Source organism: Carya illinoinensis, chromosome 8 (genome assembly GCF_018687715.1).
Source record: "Carya illinoinensis cultivar Pawnee chromosome 8, C.illinoinensisPawnee_v1, whole genome shotgun sequence".
In the NCBI taxonomy this organism is placed as follows: domain Eukaryota; kingdom Viridiplantae; phylum Streptophyta; class Magnoliopsida; order Fagales; family Juglandaceae; genus Carya; species Carya illinoinensis.
This window is the reverse complement of record NC_056759.1, coordinates 28,814,841-28,828,546: the sequence shown is the minus strand read 5'-3', so window position 1 is coordinate 28,828,546 and position 13,706 is coordinate 28,814,841. Positions and strand designations below refer to the sequence as shown.

Sequence of the window (13,706 nt, the reverse complement as noted above, 5' to 3'; positions counted from 1 at the left end):
CAAACCCCACACTTCAAAAATTCCTATCAAATCCCACATAAAATTAAAATAATAACGTGTAATTAACTAATTATGGTATTTAAAATTAAAATAAGTTTTATAATATTTTATAATTATTCGTGGAATTCTCTCCAAAAATATTATATATTAACTATATAATGTATAATGTATATTTTATGTCTATTTTTTAATTTTAAATCATAAAATTTAAGACACGAACTCTTAAAAAAAATGGATGCATCTGATATTACTCAACAACTGTATAAAGGTTCTAAATTTAATTTACTGCTCGTAGTTACGCTTCGCTTCATCCGTAGCTCGCAGCCACGCACTGCTATGGCAGTCGCCACTTGTGAATGCGCGTGAAAGAAAAAGGCAAGCTGTCGGGTTCTGATATATTGTTCTACTTATAAATTGCCTTGCTCGGAGTGACGAGTCCCAGAGGCCTCTGAGCGTTGAGTCCAAAGCATAGAATGGATCCGGTTGCTTTTGCTGCGCCACTATACTGTTAACAACACGAAAGCCCCGTAAACCTCGTCTCTTGCTCTGCATTTCACGTATCATAAGTTCATAACCCGCGCGATTGTTTTTCCCGCCGCCCCAAAGAACCCAGCTTTGTGTGCAGACAGCAATGGAAATTAACTCGATTTCCAAGTTGGTCTTCTTCTTTGGTTTGGTCTGGTTTCTGGGTTTGGGTTTCCAGACGGTCCAGTGTAGCGTGACCTACGATAGGAAGGCCATGGTCATCAATGGGCAGAGGAGAATTCTCTTCTCTGGCTCTATACATTATCCCAGAAGTACTCCCGAGGTACACTAATTGTTTCCATTTTCTCTGTCTATGTGTGTTTTGGGTGAAATATGTTTGGGTTGTTTGTGACTTTCTTGGTGAATGAGCTGCTGCATGTAGATGTGGGAGGACCTGATACAGAAGGCAAAAGATGGAGGTCTGGATGTCATTGAAACCTATGTTTTCTGGAATGTTCATGAGCCTTCTCCTGGCAATGTAGTTTACTTTCTCTCCTTACTTGTTTCCTGAAATGCTCGTACTCTGTTATTCTCTGTTTTTTCTTTAGCATTTTATCTGAAAGTGTGCTGTGCTTTCTGCTTCCTATGTGGCTTTCAGTACAATTTCGAAGGGAGAAATGATTTGGTGAGATTCATGAAGACCATACAAAAAGCAGGGCTCTATGCCCATCTCCGCATTGGACCTTATGTTTGTGCGGAGTGGAATTTTGGGTATGCAACGATTTTCTTTTCCTAGATCTACAACCAGTTTTATCAGCGGGGCGTTTCTTATTTTTTCTACTCTGTTTTTGCTTTTGGTCTCTACAGTTCATACGTTTGTTTGCATGAGGGTTTAACCTGATTATTGTACATTTTCCTGCTTTTAATTTTGTGTTGTGTTAAGAGGGTTTCCCGTTTGGCTCAAGTATATCCCGGGCATCAGCTTCAGAACAGACAATGAGCCTTTTAAGGTCTCATTTCCTAAACCTTTGTTCCCAGCTTTATATTGTATAAATAGTACAAAGAAAAATCAATGAAGCAAGTAGAAATTCCAAGATTCTCCATTATTTAGTGTAATATTAGCATATTAAGCACACGCTTACGGGTCTTGCAGAGGGCAATGCAAGGGTTCACTGAGAAGATTGTGGGACTGATGAAGACTGAAAACCTGTTCGAGTCCCAGGGTGGCCCCATCATACTCTCTCAGGTACAAGTTTTAAATCTTTGGATTTTCCGTCTGTCCCTTCTTCCTCCATTTGTGGCTGCAAAATTTATGCGACACTGTCTTGGCTTTGTGTCAAAACGCTAAATATATGTGAACAATATGGAAGTTTTTATACCGAGATTAGATTATCAACATATAGAGTTACTATAATGAATTGTGCAAATTATGCTTGTGTAGATTGAGAATGAGTATGGGGCACAGAGTAAGTTACTCGGGGCTGCTGGTCACAATTACATGACTTGGGCGGCAAATATGGCTCTTGAATTGGGAACTGGGGTCCCCTGGGTGATGTGCAAGGAAGAAGATGCCCCAGATCCAGTGGTAAACACTCTCAACCTTTTTTGTCCAACATATCTAATTTACTTCACTGTTGTTTGCCCTTCAATTAGCAATCCTAAGTGTGATTTAGATTCTTTGGCATTTAAATTAATTAACAGAAGGCATTGTTGGTTGGCTGAAAGCACCTTTTTCTCTCCATTGATGACAGATAAACACATGCAATGGTTTTTACTGTGATGCATTCTCTCCCAACAAACCCTACAAGCCCACAATGTGGACAGAGGCTTGGAGTGGCTGGTATTTTTATAATTAAGTTCATTTTGTGTTCTAACCAGAGATTTGCAAGTTTAACAAAAAAACCCTTTCACTCATTTTGTTATTGGTCTTAAGGTTTTCGGAATTTGGTGGTCCACTCCACCAGCGACCAGTCCAGGATTTGGCTTTTGCAGTTGCTCGATTCATACAGAAAGGAGGATCTTTGGTTAACTACTACATGGTTGGCTTTATTTGACATTTACTTTGAGGCCACAGGCAATTTATAATGTTGAACCCAGTAGAGTAAAACCGAGTTCTGTGTTCTTTTGAGACAGTACCATGGAGGAACCAATTTTGGACGTACAGCTGGGGGTCCTTTCATTACTACAAGCTATGACTATGATGCTCCAATAGATGAATACGGTGAGCATGAAAAAAATTTATTTTCCATTTAGTTTCCCGAGTAGTTCATATTGTTGAATAATTCTTCTTGAAGAACTGTTGAAACCAAAACAAAAGAGAACTAGGGAGCATTCTTGTGGATGCATTTTCACACTTTTCGGCCTTTACCACCCATCACCCAAACTTACATGAATTGAACTGAAAAAAAGAACTTTATTTCTGAGTTGCTTCTCCACACATACACCCACACACTGACACATTTACACTCTGTATATCACCCCAGGCACATCTACTTCAATATAAATGATTTCCTGCAAAAACATGGTAGGTTTGATTAGGCAACCAAAGTATGGCCATCTGAAGGAGCTTCATAGGGCAATTAAGATGTCTGAGCAAGCTTTGGTTTCAGCTGATCCTATTGTGACATCGTTAGGGAGCTTTCAACAGGTTTTGACTTCTATTCTCAATCTCTCCTGCTTCTGGCAATGCATTGTTTAGTCAAGTTCACAAACGCCAGTCAAATTTTGCTATTTTCCAGGCTCATGTATACTCATCAGAATCAGGAGATTGTGCAGCTTTTCTTTCAAATTATGACAGAAAGTCAACCGCAAGAGTGATGTTCAATAACATGCACTATAATTTGCCCCCCTGGTCCATCAGCATCCTTCCTGATTGCAGAAATGTAGTCTTCAATACAGCAAAGGTATGATACTTTATCTAATGAATTTGACATGGTCTTGGGAGTGTATTTGATTGGTGAGAATTTCTCCCGAGTCATCTTGTTTCATTCTACAATTTATAAAATTACTACCATAACTTTCTGAGTTATTGACCGGTTCTCATTCTTCCCCATTAGGTTGGAGTTCAAACATCACAAATGGAAATGTTGCCAACAAATGATGAGATGTTCTCATGGGAGAGCTATGATGAAGATATTTATTCTCTGGATGATAGCTCAACAATCACTGCCCCTGGTCTCTTGGAGCAGATAAATGTCACAAGGGATACTAGTGACTATCTCTGGTACATAACTAGGTGAGGATGCATCCATCGTGTGATATTGTCTACCTGTTCTTTGGGAACCCTTTTTTTTTTTTTTTATCATGTGGAAGAAATTGTGTTTCCAACATGACTGTTTACTTTGAAATTTCGTTTCTTTCTCCACCCACTGGCTCAGCAGAACTCCTTGATGCCGTATATTGTCACTATTACTCTTATTTTCTCATTAGAAAACCCATCAATTCATTGTTGGAATTTGATACTAGTGAAGATGAAATGCTAGGAGCAAAATGTTCTTGTGCAACCTACTAGTTCCCATGATATAACCTCATGACTTAACATCACATTTATTGTTGGGGTGCTCTAGACATGTGCCCAATTTTTTCATTGGCACAATTCAAAGGGTGGTCTAGAAGGATCTTACAATGATTTCCTATTACAAAATCTTCCTTTTCATTTGCCTGCAGTGTTGAAATTGGCCAATCTGAATCCTTCCTTCGTGGAGGTGAACTCCCCACTCTAATTGTTCAATCAACTGGCCATGCTGTCCATGTCTTTGTTAATGGACAGCTTTCAGGTACAGATTTAATTTAGTTTCCCATGGATTGCTTTTTTATCCGATTGGCGAGGAGACCTTAACATCTATTATTTTATATCAGGCTCTGCGTTCGGGACAAGGGACATTAGGAGATTCACTTATAATGGCAAGGTTAATCTACGCGCTGGAACAAACAGAATTGCACTGCTGAGTGTTGCCGTTGGTTTGCCGGTTAGTTACCTTTCCCCACCTGTATTGTTTCCTACAGTAATATTGTAACCTACTAGACAAGGAACACATCGATATGGTGCAATTGTCAAAAAATCAGAAGATGGTGTCTCCTACTTCCATCCTAATGGGCTATAGTTAACTAAGCCTAAGAGAACTCGGCATCAGACTTCTCTATTCTGGGGAAACTCATCGAATTAATCAAGGCAGGATAAGAAAAGGATCTGGAACCCTTCGTAGACCAAATCATCTTGAAATAAAAATTAAGCTTTGGGTGCTTTATTGATGAAATCATATCCTCAGGTAGAACGTAATATTTAGTGGTTTGTTGATCAAATCAGTCAACTCACAACTAGTAGATGTAGTGCTTTTAGTTTTGATGGCTGCACACAAGCCCAGTCTAAGCAAATATTGCACAGGCGTTTGACTTTTGGTAGCAACTTTTTTTTTTTTTTATGGAAAAAACTCCCAAAAAAATAAAATAAAAAGAAGATGACATTACTTCAGAATTTTGACTTTTGGTTACATGGATAATCATTTTCTTATACGGACTTAACTTTTCTTTTTCCTACTGAAGAACGTGGGTGGCCACTTTGAGTTATATAACACGGGAATCCTTGGTCCAGTGGCACTTCATGGACTTGACCAGGGAAAGTGGGACTTATCCTGGCAGAAATGGACCTACCAGGTAGCCATGTCTTGCCTCCCAATTTTTAGTAATTCAGTTTTGACGCATATAACTTTTCCTCACAGTGGCCTCCCCTAAACAGGTGGGGCTAAAAGGAGAAGCCATGGACCTAGTTTCTCCAAATGCCATTTCCTCTGTTGAATGGATGCGGGGATCATTAGCTGCACAGAAACAACAGCCCTTGACTTGGCATAAGGTATGAAAAAATCAAATGCAATGTCATAGTGTAAAAATGTGTTGGTATTGAAAATTAAAATTCTCTCTTTACTTGGCAGACATATTTCAATGCACCAGAAGGAGATGAACCACTGGCCTTGGACATGGAGGGTATGGGCAAAGGTCAAATATGGATTAATGGGCAGAGCATTGGGAGATATTGGACTGCATATGCTAGTGGTAATTGCAATGGTTGCAGTTATGCTGGAACATTTAGACCTCCAAAGTGTCAGCTGGGTTGTGGCAAGCCCACTCAACGATGGTAACGACTGAACGAGCATTGAACATCTTACTGGGCCAAAGAATTTCTTCATTAACCCCCAACAATATTTCCTCTTTCAGGTACCACGTGCCTCGGTCTTGGTTGAAGCCAACACAAAATCTGTTGGTGATCTTTGAGGAACTTGGAGGAAATCCCTCGAGCATTTCTCTTGTGAAGAGATCAATGGCCAGCGTTTGTGCTGAGGTGACGGAGTACCACCCTACCTTTAAGAATTGGCACATTGAAAGCTATGGAAAATCAGAAGAGCTCCACAGACCCAAGGTTCACCTGCGGTGTAGTCAGGGGCAGAGCATATCTTCCATTAAGTTTGCCAGCTTTGGAACTCCTCTAGGAACTTGTGGGAGTTACCAGCAAGGAGCATGCCATGCCCCAACCTCATATGCTATCTTAGAGAAGGTACCCATACAGCGATGTCCTTTTCTTTTAAACAATCTCGTACAATGCATTCATTATTTTGATGGTGCTTAATCCTCTATAATTTCACTTCTCACAGAAGTGCATAGGGAAGCAGAGATGCACGGTGACAATATCCAACAGTAACTTTGGGCAAGACCCATGTCCAAATGTGTTGAAGAGGTTAACAGTTGAAGCTGTTTGTGCTCCTATGACTACCGCAAATTGGGGTGATTAAACAGGTGAAAAAGAGGCTAGAACTACTCATAAATGTTGCATCTGACTTTAACTACAGGCAAGAGAAGCAAGGAAAGAAGAATAAAAAAAAGAATAGGAAAAAGGTTTCTAGTTTGTTAGGTGTGAGTGAATCTTCATGTCAGATGGATAGTAGCTCTGGCCAAGTGTTTGCCGCTGAAAGCAATTAGTTTTTAATTTAAGTAGGTCCAATGGACTTTGTGTAAAATAGTGATTGTTAGGTAGGTGAGTTTGTGAATACCCGGGGTCCTACAATTTGGATCCTGTGGTAAATTCAGAGCCCCAGTCCTCGACCTTTTAACCGGAAATGGGCACTGGGAAAAAGGTGGTTTGATGTTTATGTTAGTGTGATTTATAGTTTCCTGTATTGCTTGGGGAAAATCAAAACCCAATTAGGTTCATGTTGGGAGAGGATCCTAATATGGTCACTGTTTTCTGTGCAAGCAGTTTTCTTAATTTTAATTTTTAAAGTCAATTCCATGACCATCCTACTTCTTGGTGGTACCTTTTGGTGATTTTTTACCTTCACTTTGTCCAGTTCCATTGGTTATTACTTACCAACAAAAAAGAAGAAGAAAAAGTTCAATTATTTACTACGTGGGATGAAAGAAATTATTCTAAACTCTGAAGAAAAAGATTATATGTATACATATCAGCAGCACCAGCAGTGGTTACCATGAATCCAGTGAACTCAATAATGAATTTGTTGCGGCCTGTGAATTCAACCCGTAACATTTAGAGTTGATAGTATTTGTCACAACTTGCAAAATTGATAAGAACACAGCACAAAGGATCTGACTTGTTTAATCAAATGGATTGGGTTAAATTTTACTCATGTCATGAATTCGACTTGACATGATTTGAACTCACATGACAATATAAATTACTATCTATTCGAGTTTCAACATCCTGAGCATGCTCATCCATGAAAAATGGTAACTAGGAATGATAATATAGTACAGAAAGGTGGTAAATGATATTTTACATTATTTGTGAGGGAAAAGCTCTTACCCTCTATAATGAATCCAATGAACTGTAATTATAATATTAACTAGTCTTTTTAGAATATAGGCACAAGATGCAACTTGGACTGACTTGAACTCAGATGTTCAGGAAGGAATGAAGAAACAATTAAGAAGATAAAGTAGACCATTGGTGAAGTGTTGGACAATGGAGCCCATGGCGTTGGAGATAGATTTCAACCCGGTCTAAGGGTACAGGGTGAAAGAAGTTTTGAGGGTCGAAGGTTATCGTTGACAGTAGGTGGCTCTAATTTAAAACTGGAAAGAAAGAGTCAGTCTTTTGAGTTCCGCTTCAATGGTGGGCTGCTCGGACAGGCTAGAAAGACATGCATGCCCACTATCCCATGAGATGTAGATTTAGACGAGGACACACACAAATTGACAACCCTTTTAAAGAGGGGTTGGGCCCTTAAAGGGCTCAAATGTGTGTCCCAGGTGCTAAACATCCCAGATTAATCTTGGACTGCTATCAACATTTTAGAGAGGAGGTGAGTGGAATGGGCCCACAACTAACTGAAAAAGACATGACAATTTGACAAAGAAACTTGATCCTAAAAATTTAGGTAAGCTATATTCTTTGGTCGAGTAATAAATTAATATTAACAAATAGAAACTTCAAAGAAATTGAAAAAAAGGCTAAGTATAAAATATGAGTTTTGCTATATATAAACACAGTCGCGTACTAATCTGTATACCAATACTGATTTATTCATACTTAAAATTTAAATTAACACTGTTTTTAATGAAATTTACTTTTTGACCAATCACATCATATTAATACACAGATTAATACACAATTATACTTACAAGTTATAACTGTATTTTTTCATAAAATATAGAGATAAGCTGTAGATAAGCTACCATTCACCCAACACCTAACACCTCAATACTTGACTTGATGTGACCTTTTTATAACGTCAGACCCAGACCCATCATTACCGAATCCATCTCTCTTCGACCTCTCTCTCATCAAACCCCTCTTTTCTCTCTCTCTCCCCCTCCCTCAAAACCATTATATTTTCGAAAAATTCTTCTTGTCATCCTTACACTTCACACACCACACTTATTTTATTTTTTTTTCATTTTTTCTATAATAAATATAAAGTGTGTAGATGATAAATATAATAATTCAATTAGTTTAATAAGAATAAAATGAAATAAAAAATTAAAAAAATAAAAAATAATATTTTAATATATAAAATATGTGGTGTAAAATATTGTGTAGCATTCCTCTATATTTTTTGTCTCCCTCCTCTCCACCTTCCTCTTCTCTATTCTCAAATTCCTGTCCGACCCATATCCTTTTTGTTAGTGATTGAGTTTAACTGCCACGTAAGATATTGGGGGGGGGGGGGGGGGGGGGGGGGGTTTAATAAAATAGGTTAAATGACTGATAAGAAGAATAATTATAAAATAAAATATAACAATTAAACAACGAAACCAGCTTTAAGTGCGTTTTTTTATTGCAAGTAATGAAGACGCGCTCCTGGAGTATATCATTCAGGACTCCACGTAGTAAGTAGTAACAAGATAAAGTAACAGTCCAAAAGAGAGAAAAAAGAGACCCAGATTAAATAGCATAAGGTAAGGTCTAATAAACACGCTCTTCAGACAGATTGAAGATCATTATTAGGAGGCTTGTGCTGTAGCCACGTGCTTTGCAATAGTCTGCTGCAGTTCTTCTTTCTTTGCTCCCACCACCTTGTCCACAATCTTCCCCTCTTTCAGAAACATGAAAGTTGGCATTGCCTCCACAGCCCAGTCTTGAGCTACAGACTGCAGAGAACTGAAAGTATTATTGACTCTTTTAAGGGACAGAACTTTCTTCTCGGTTCTACATTTTGAGTCTTTTTTTTTTTTTAAAAATTCATGGAGAGAAAATTTTCCTTCACGTTACCTTCAGTTCATCCACATCCACTTTGAGAAATGTGACATCTGGCAATTTCTTGGCAAGCTCTGCCAGGAACGGTGCAATGAAGCGGCATGGTCCGCACCAGGACGCGGTGAAATCAACCACTATCTGCATCAAATTAGAGAAGTTGAGCACATGCTAAGGAAGAAACAAGATGGCAAAAGATGTGACATCAATGGGGAATATGTGGTCCACGTCATTGCATCAAATAAGCATACAATGAATGCAAAAAATCGAAAGGGAACCTTTCCGTGGTCCAAATGCACCATTATTAATATAACATACAGACAACAGTAGCATCACTCTCTAGAACATTACAGGAGAGGTTTGGATAGTAAATTGAGATAAAAGTTAAATAAAATATTATTTTTTAAAATTATTATTATTATTAGATTTAAAAAGGTTGAACTTTTTATTATATTTTGTGTAGGAATTTGAAAAAATTGTACTGATTAGATGAGTTGGGAGACTTTTGTATCCAAACCGAGCCTAAATTGATTCAAAGGAAGCAAGGATTTTAACTTTTATTTTATTTTCCTAGAAACTTAAGAACACTACTACTTATAAAATAAAAACTTAAGAACACTACTAGTGCTACCACCACCACCACCAGACCTTCTGTTTCCCTCTTTTGTTAGGCAAAGACTTCCCTTTCAAGTTTCAACAAACTGTAGCAGCAATGTCAATTTATAGGCTAAAGAAACTTACAATGATCACGTGATGAATTATCAAGATTGAACAAATTATTTGTTACTGATTTAGTCGAAAAAGGATCACGCCAACTCAAAAAAAGAAACCCCCACTAAAAGAATTTTAATATCACTGAAAAAATGTCCCTCTGAATACATCCCCACAAAATAACCCTGGTAACGTATAGAACAATCCCAGCCAGAACTCCTTCCTTCCAAAGTCCATATCTAACGTAACTAATTCACAACCATTAAATGTCGTTGTATCACAATTCTATGGCACAAAACCATATCTTCATCGTTTAGTTCCTACCACAACGATCTAAACACTCAAGCCATTCAAACCCCAATATCATATTTTATGCCAAAATCCAAACTTTCTTTGTTTTACTGCAGTTAGATCCACGGGGAAAAAAACCCTGCAAGCTCTCAGAAAATGTGGGAAAAATTAAACAAAAAAGCTCTCTAACAAAGTTATTTATAATCGTCTAATCTTTCCTTCCACAACGATTTTCCGAGAACCAAACAGAACCAGAAACTTGTGAACTTTTCCAAGCATCACAGAACTTGTTGAGACAAATATAGAGATTTAACCTAAATGAATACTCGTAGATACAAAAAATTCAAACAAACAAATTAACCCAAAACGCAAGCAAACAGGGCCTGAGGCGGAACGTATTCAGCATGACAACACCGATTCAAAGATGAAAAACTGAAGCCAAGGTCCAAAACTTTATCAGAAAAGTGTACCCATTAAACACTAATAAAAAAAAGTGTCAGCCATCAAAACATCTTACAGAAACCACAAACGCTTTAACCATCAAAATATTTCAATGTACCCGCTAACTCAAAATCCATGTAACAGACGTAAAATCCAGTTGGATCTAAACAAATCGGAAAAGAATTATGTTTTTATAAGAAGAATTAAAAAAAAATATATCCAATACTTGGAATCCAAAAAAGCTATAAACCCAATTACCCAAAACTCAAGGCGACAATCAAATCCATAAAATAAACAAATCAAGAAAAGATTAAATAATTAAAGAAATTAGGAATAATAATAAATGAAAAAGGAAAGAAACCAGTTTGTTGGAGTCATTGCCCTTCTGGAGCTGCTCGCTCCAGGCCTCCACAGTGTGCACACCAATCACTTGTCCCTCTTCCGCTGCCATTTCAGAAATTCTTTCGCACTCGTCTCACTATCTGCAAAAAGGTTTATCCGGAAATAAAAAGACTGTCTCGCACACGGAAACCTGCCCTTCTCGCCATATAAACACGCAACAGAGATCAGGTTCTATGCATCAAATATGGACCCTAAATTGTGACTCTAATTACAAGGCTGCCACAAATACCATGGCCTTTGGTTGTATTTTAACTGCATGCTGTACGACGTGAAAAGGCCGAAAGTTCAGCCGTTGGATTTTGTTTAAAGTCTAAGATAGGTTTGCATAATAAATTGAGAGTGATAAAAATTAAATAAAATATTATTAAAATTTAAAATATTATTATCTTCATGGCCGTCTTTGGTATCAAAGTTTCAACAATATTGCATGGTTGTAACCATATCTCTAGCTTCGTACATAAGGATATTAGAATTTTCCATTCATGATCCCTTGCAATAACACAAATCCTTACTCTTTTAGCTTTTAAATCTACTACGTACAGCATCTCAATTTATTTTAATTTCATGTTCTTTTGGTTTTTTTCATCTGCAGTTACTCCTACCAGAGCTTGTGGCCATGGGCAAGTCATGATTTCTGACTTTGAGCTTCCTTAAATTATTCTAATACTTGTTTCGCAACTGAGTATAGCTGTTGGGGATCTTCAAATCTGCTTTCAAATACAAACTTATTCCTTCTATACCATATTCTCTTCATGACAACTGCCACCAACTCAAGCTGCTTAGGTTTCATCTTTGTATGTAGTGCCTTCCACAACTCGAGGAAATCCATCCATGTCCTTGAACATTTCTACACTAGATTTCTGTTTGAAGACCACACATCAATTGCTGTTGGATAATTCCACAAAGCATGATAGACCTTCTCTTCCTCAAAATTACAAAATGGGACATAGAGGAGACTCAAGTACATGCTTTTCTACTAAAATTTTCGTGGTTAGTAGAATTTCATGATGAGCTTTCCATATAAAATGCTTTGTAATTCTTGAGACTTTTTAAATTTCAAATCTGGTGCCAGTTGGCATCCTCATTAAACGGCCTTGATGGTTCGCCCTTCATGGCTCTTTTTTTAAAGTATGCCAAGTGGTAGGGACTTTTCATAGAGAATATACCATTCTATGAAAATCTCATGTCAACTTGGGGCTAAATATTTCATTTATCATCTGTTTATTCCAACATCCAATATCCTCTTCAATCAGATGCTCAATTGTAGCCTCACTATCTATAATCTTCACAGGTGATCATACTTAGAAGGAGGATTGGATTGACAACCATCAATCCCTCCATATTCTGATCTTTCTCCCAGTCCCTACTCTCTATAGCAAGCCCTCCTTAAACAGTTCCATAGCTGACTAAACGCTTCTCTAGATCTGAGAGAGTCCATGACCAGGCTTTGCATCTAGAAAATTTGAACTTATGAAGTATTTTTCCTTCATAATCTAAGTAGCCATTGATGAAGGGTTGCAAAGTAGCCTCTAAGCTTGTTTAGCCAGTAAAGTTTTGTTGAAACACTCTAAATCTCAGAAGCCCAAACCCCTTTTATTTTTATTTGCTCCCATTTTGTGCCAAGTCCTCCATTGTGTCTTATTCTCTTATCTTTTTGTCCCCACTAGAATTTGGACATCGAAGTTAAAATTTCTCTACATAGTTTATTTGGCAGTGTGAAAACACTCATTATAAAGGTGAGGATAGCTTGGATTACTGCCTTGAGAAAGGTTTCTTTACCCACCTGAGATAGAAAACTATTTTTCTAGCCGTTAAGTTTATGCCAAATTCTCTTTTTGATACCCATGGAGGTGTTATACTTTGATCTTCTATGAATGTTGGAGAAGTTGGTAACCCCAAATATCTTTCATAAATACCACTAGGGTTGACACCAGCTGCTTGTATGATCTAGTTTTTGTTACTACGAGCAATATTTGAGTTGAAAAAGATGATTTTTTTGTTTATTTAAGCACTGGCCAGAGTAAGCCTCATAAATATCTAGTAAATTTTGTACTTTTAACATTCATTTATGGTGGCCCTACAAAATAAGACAGAATCGTTAGCAAAAAGAAGATGACTAATTCTCGTGCCCCCCCTTAACCACTGCCACTCATTTCGTATCCCATTTTATTGTTGATTTATCCATGAGGGCACTCAGTCCTTTTGCACATAAAATGAATAGATAAGGAGAAAATTGACCTCCTTGTCTAATGCCTCTTGAGGGGAAGATTTTCTTTCCCGGTTGACCATTCACAAGAATAGAGTAAGACATAGTTTCAACACACTCCATAATCAATGCTATCCATTTCTCATCAAAGCCCATTTTTTCCGTAATAGCATCTAAGAATTTTCACTCAGTATGATCATAAACTTTAGACATATCAAACTTGATGGCCATACTTTCAGTTTTCCCTTTTTGTCTAGATCTCATGGAATGGAGCATTTCATAAGCTACCATCACATTATCTGAAAGAAGTTTCCTAGGACTAAAGGCACTCTGGTTTTTAGAAATAATAAAAGATAAGACTTTCTTAAGCCTATTAGCAAGAACTTTAGTGATCACTTTGTACAGTACATTATAAAGATTAATAGGCCTAAAATCACTAACAAAATTGGAGGTTTTAACATTGGGGATCAAAACTATGTAAGTAAACTT

General features: G+C 37.5%; 2 protein-coding genes across 2 annotated transcripts; one reads left to right on the top strand and one right to left on the bottom strand.

The window, feature by feature from the left end:
• The first annotated feature begins 353 nt into the window (after window positions 1–353).
• LOC122318997 (beta-galactosidase 3-like) lies at window positions 354–6,751 on the top strand. The gene is made up of 19 exons (XM_043136840.1): window positions 354–808; window positions 908–1,003; window positions 1,124–1,236; window positions 1,409–1,475; window positions 1,619–1,711; window positions 1,907–2,050; window positions 2,217–2,305; window positions 2,399–2,504; window positions 2,599–2,686; window positions 2,994–3,112; window positions 3,204–3,368; window positions 3,522–3,700; window positions 4,132–4,241; window positions 4,324–4,433; window positions 5,008–5,118; window positions 5,201–5,314; window positions 5,394–5,596; window positions 5,677–6,013; window positions 6,111–6,751. The coding sequence occupies exons 1-19, from the start codon at window positions 632–634 to the stop codon at window positions 6,246–6,248; spliced, it is 2,559 nt and encodes an 852-aa protein (XP_042992774.1). The 5' UTR covers window positions 354–631; the 3' UTR covers window positions 6,249–6,751.
• Window positions 6,752–8,714: 1,963 nt separating this feature from the next.
• LOC122274302 (thioredoxin H-type) lies at window positions 8,715–11,144 on the bottom strand. The gene is made up of 3 exons (XM_043083343.1): window positions 10,971–11,144; window positions 9,185–9,307; window positions 8,715–9,063 (listed from the first exon to the last, which is right to left on the bottom strand). The coding sequence occupies exons 1-3, from the start codon at window positions 11,058–11,060 to the stop codon at window positions 8,917–8,919; spliced, it is 360 nt and encodes a 119-aa protein (XP_042939277.1). The 5' UTR covers window positions 11,061–11,144; the 3' UTR covers window positions 8,715–8,916.
• Between the last annotated feature and the right edge of the window lie 2,562 nt (window positions 11,145–13,706).